The sequence below is a fragment of the Colobus angolensis genome, unplaced genomic scaffold (genome assembly GCF_000951035.1).
Source record: "Colobus angolensis palliatus isolate OR3802 unplaced genomic scaffold, Cang.pa_1.0 Scaffold194, whole genome shotgun sequence".
Lineage (NCBI taxonomy): Eukaryota > Metazoa > Chordata > Mammalia > Primates > Cercopithecidae > Colobus > Colobus angolensis.
Window position 1 is genome coordinate 1,506,427 of NW_012115088.1, and position 4,766 is coordinate 1,511,192.

The 4,766-nt window shown below is 37.7% G+C and overlaps 1 protein-coding gene across 1 annotated transcript in view; it reads right to left on the reverse strand.

Annotated features, from left to right (window-relative positions):
• Positions 1-1,471: 1,471 nt before the first annotated feature.
• TCF24 (transcription factor 24) overlaps positions 1,472-4,766 on the reverse strand; it is an 8,879-nt gene continuing 5,584 nt past the window's right edge. Inside the window, exon 6 of the mRNA XM_011940948.1 lies at positions 1,472-2,042. Coding sequence (XP_011796338.1) covers positions 1,929-2,042 — 114 coding nt within the window. The 3' untranslated portion in view covers positions 1,472-1,928. The remainder of the gene's footprint in view (positions 2,043-4,766) is intronic.

Genomic DNA, 4,766 nt, shown 5'->3' on the forward strand with positions numbered 1-4,766 from the left:
GGAGGCCGAGGCAGGCAGATCACTTGAGGTCAGGAATTCGAGACCAGCCTGGCCAACATGTTGAAACCCTGTCTCCTACTAAAAATACAAAAGTTAAGTGGGCATGGTGGTACATGCCTGTAGTCCCACTTACTCAGGAGGCTGAGAGGCACGAGAATCGCTTGAACCCAAGAGGTGGAGGTTGCAGTGAATGGAGATTGTGCCACGGCACTCTAGCCTGGGAAACAGTGAGACTCTGTCTCAAAAAAAAAAAAAAAGACAGCAAGGTAAAAAAGAAGCTAACACCAAGCAGGCATCTGTCACCTAAAAAGATTTTCAAAAGTACCTTCAGTGTTTGTTAAATATCCAAAGAGAGAAACGCAAATTTAACAGACTAATTTTTAAATTAGTACTTTATTTTTATAATACCTCTTATCATGACCATTCACCATTAAAGGATTAAAACAGCACGTTCCTTTGAATCTTCGAGTGAAAATATGCAATTTCTCCTCTGTAATTTTCCAACCTACCAAAACCTATCATCATATCTAGCAATTTAATAAAATGTTATGAAAATCTGTAACAAATACACTTCTTTGGCATTAAAACAACTTATAACTGGATGAGAAGAATTAAAAAGTAATACGTCAAAGACAAAGCTCTACTAACTATTTAACAGGATGACTTAGAAGTCTAATTATTCAACACATAGTTTTTTCCCCAGTTAAATGCTTTAAAAACTAGCCAAACTAATAAATCTTAAGAATTATTAGCAAGAAAACCATTTTTCTGAAATTCTTAAATTTAGTGTTTACAATTCAGTTTGGGATAACTTTAAAGAAGTTTTGATTTCATTCCTTAGGATAAAGATTCTTTTTAGCACTTCTTATGTCAATAACTTATAATAGTGAATGGCTGAATCCAAATCTCATTTTACTTTTTATTTTTCCATGTTATATGAGTAGGTAAATATGTTTACAAATATTTAAATATACAAGTACTTTTCTATTAATATGTAGAGAACTTTTATTAAATATCTTTCTTGCAAAAAGATATGCTTCTGTCACATTATGAGTATATTCACATTAAAACAATAAAACTAGGCCAGGCATGGTGGCTCTTGCCTATAATCCCAACACTTTGGGAGGTGAGGCGGGAGGATTTTTTGAGCCAGGATTTCAAGACTAGCCTAGGCAACACAGTGAGACCCCATCTCTACAAAAAATAAAAGAATTAGCCAGGTGTGGTGGCATGCACCTACATTGTGAACTCTGCTGTCCGCTGACACCTGGTCTTCTGTTCACAATGGACTGCAGGGATTCCCAGTGCCTTCCACAAGTTGTAAACACAGTAAGATACAGAATAACCCTCTAGGAAGATGGCCAAACCCTGTCCTCTGAGCAAACCATTTCTAATACTCCAAACAAGTTTTCTAAGAGGGAAAAATAACTACTTATTGAATTTATTGCAATCTTCATATTACTGCAACAGTTTTCTTCAACTGAAGTGGCATCTTAGACCAACTTAAGCACAGTATGGTTTTCACAAAAAAGGAATACTGGTATATTATAAACACAGATTTTATCTTTTTAAACTAGGAAGTCTGCACCAATAGATATGAACTTTTCTGTTTGTAACAGATACACTACAGCAATGTGTGCATTCTTTAGCTACATACACAATTGTTTATTTTCATGTGACTTCTTTTTTCTAATAATTTCTCTTGCACTATATAGTAGTGACACTCACACTGAACAGATAAGCTTTGTGTTTTATATAACACTGATTATTTCATTCCACATTTAGACAGATAAACCTGAACATCCAACTATGGGTTCACACGTAAACTTTCAGAAACTTTGTTATGTCTCACATAATAAATATAGAATTATGTCATAGTATTTAAAAACAATAGCCACCACTTCTATCAGCCCCCACCAGGGGACAGCCTAAGGCTGTGAGTCTGTTGGAGTGTTGTCATTATTTGTTTTTTCTCCAGAAACAGAATGCTTCAGAAACTGACCAGTAGCACCGATGTACAATCTTGATCGCATGGGCCATTTCTGAAAAAGATTATTTCAACAAGAATTCAAAAGTTAATATCAGTGACATATATTAACGTGGTCTACAATGTTAAAGATTGCAAACAGCCCAATGCAAATGCAATATTATGTAGCTAATAACAATTATAAGTATGAAGTACAAGGAACAACATGAAAAAATGTTTATTAATGCTCACAGTAAAAAACAAAAATATACTCAGACTTTGATTAAAATTTTAGAAGTAATATGTGTGCTTATGGATAAGAACTGCAAGAAATCATGAAAAATAAATATAGTTAAAGTGTAGAAAAATATATCTGCCTGTAATGTTTTAATTTCAAACTAAACCTAAAACAAAATTAAGCCTAAAACTAGATCCTTGGCTTTAAAAATATTTTTAAAAGTCCCAATTTTAGTATATGTGCTGCCGAAGTGAGCACTATATTTTAAAAAGTTCTATGTGGTATTATGTGTCTACACGTATCAAAGGACCACAGTGAAAAGTGTCAACTATCTATACATTTTTTTTTTTTTTTTTTTTTGAGACAGAGTCTTGCTCTGTCACCCAGGCTGGAGTGCAGTGGCACGATCTCGGTTCACTGCAACCTCCATCTCCTGGGTTCAAGCGATTCTCCTGCCTCAGCCTCCTGAGTAGCTAGGATTATAGGCGCCTACCACCACGCCTGGCTAATTTTTGTATTTTTAGCAGAGACAGGGTTTTACCACATTGGCCAGGCTGGTCTTGAACTCCTGACCTCAAGAGATCACCTGCCTCAGCCTCCCAAAGTGCTGGGATTACAGGCATGAGCCACCAAGCCCAGCCCCATCTATGCATCTTATCTAGCTAAAAACAGTATCTAGAAGTCATAAACATTAGAATATTTGGTATTATACTAAGAGAACATCCCGATTAAATGTCTGTCTGTATTGACATCATCTATCTCTAACCTTTTGGTAATCATCACATTTGAATTACTGATGGTGATTTTTCCAAATTCATCTTTATGATGGGCAATCTCTCAAACAATATAATTTGTTGCCAGACAGACATAATGATGAAAAAACATATTACATGAGTAGTTCTTTCAGAATAAAACTCTTTTTGGAAGGAGGCAGGTGTCATATAATCAGTTAAGTTCTAAGATCCTTAGAATATTACTTTTGTTTTTTTAATACAGAGATGGACTTAAAAAAAAAAAAAAAAAAAAAGCAACTCCTAAAGGTCAGCAATCTGGTCCCATACTCTCCAGGGAGCAAGTGCTGCCTTATGTAAGCAGGCTACCTATCTTCATCAGCGAACACACACAGGCCAACTGCTAGTTACATAGCACCATAATATGTTTTTAAATGCCTGGCAGATAATCCACAGTGCTCAAATAGAGGTACAATTATTAACACGCCAAAGAACATTAAGAGCTCTGGGTTCGCAACCCAAGTTGCATATGAGACTCACCCAGAGAGCTTTAAATAAATACTGATGGCCAAGTCACACCCCAGAACAATTAAGTTAGAATGGACTATTAATTCTGTTACAGAGTTAAAAGAATGTAAGTAGAGTTAGATCTTAGATGGAATAATATAAACTCTCATTGCACTTGTGAGCACAGTTATTTCCACCTAAACTTGGACTCCAAATGTAAAACATAGCCATAAAGAATAAGTGGGCATGTGATACTATCTGGAAAGTTTTGTTCTGTGGCAACCAACCAAAGTCCTAATTTTTACTCTTTTATTTTATTATATTATTATTTATGAGACAGGGTCTCATTCTGCTGCACAAGCTGGAGTGGCAGTGGTGTGATCATGGCTCACTGCAGCCTAAACCTGCTGGGCTCATGCAATCTTCCTGCCTCAGCTTCCTGAGTTAGGACTACAGGTGCCTGCCACCACACTGGGCTAATTAAAAACTTGTTTTTTTGTTTGTTTATTTATTTGTTTTTGCAGAGGCAGAGTCTCACTATGTTGCTTTGAGTTCGAGGGTGGTCTTGAACTACTGGGCTCAAGTGATCCTCCTGCCTCAGCCTCCCAAAGTGCTGGGATTATAGGTGTAGGCCACCATGCCTGGACTCAATTTTTAAAAATAATACATATGCATTCCTATATATCCTAGGTGTATCATTGTCAGTGGTCCTGTTCCTGGGATCTTTTACAAAGATAAACTAATGTGTTTTTTATTTTTATTTTTTTTGAGACGGAGTCTTGCTCTGTCACCCAGGCTGGAGTGCAGTGGCGTGATCTTGGCTCACTGCAACCTCGGCCTCCAGGGTTCAAGTGATTCTCCTGCCTTAGCCTCCCAAGTAGCTGGGATTACAGGCATGTGCCACCATGCCCAGCTAATTTTTGTATTTTTAGTAGACATGGGGTTTTGCCTTTGGCCAGGCTGGTCTCGAACTCTTGACCTCAAGTGATCTGCCTACCTCAGCCTCCCAAAGTGCTGGGATTACAGTGTAAGCCACCACGCCCAGCCAAACTAATATGTTTTAGAAACTGGAGTGAGGTTTATCTGATGTATCAAGATCTGGCATTGTTATATCAGATTAAAGTCCTTCATTATACTGAAGATCCCAGTGCTGTAGTGTTCGTGTCCCTCCAAAATGCACATGTTGAAGCTCTTACCTCCAAGGTGATGGGATTTAGAGACAAGGCCTTTGGGAGGTAAAAAGAGTTAGATTAGGTCGGCCGGGCGCGGTGGCTCAAGCCTGTAATCCCAGCACTTTGGGAGGCCGAGACGGGCGGATCACGAG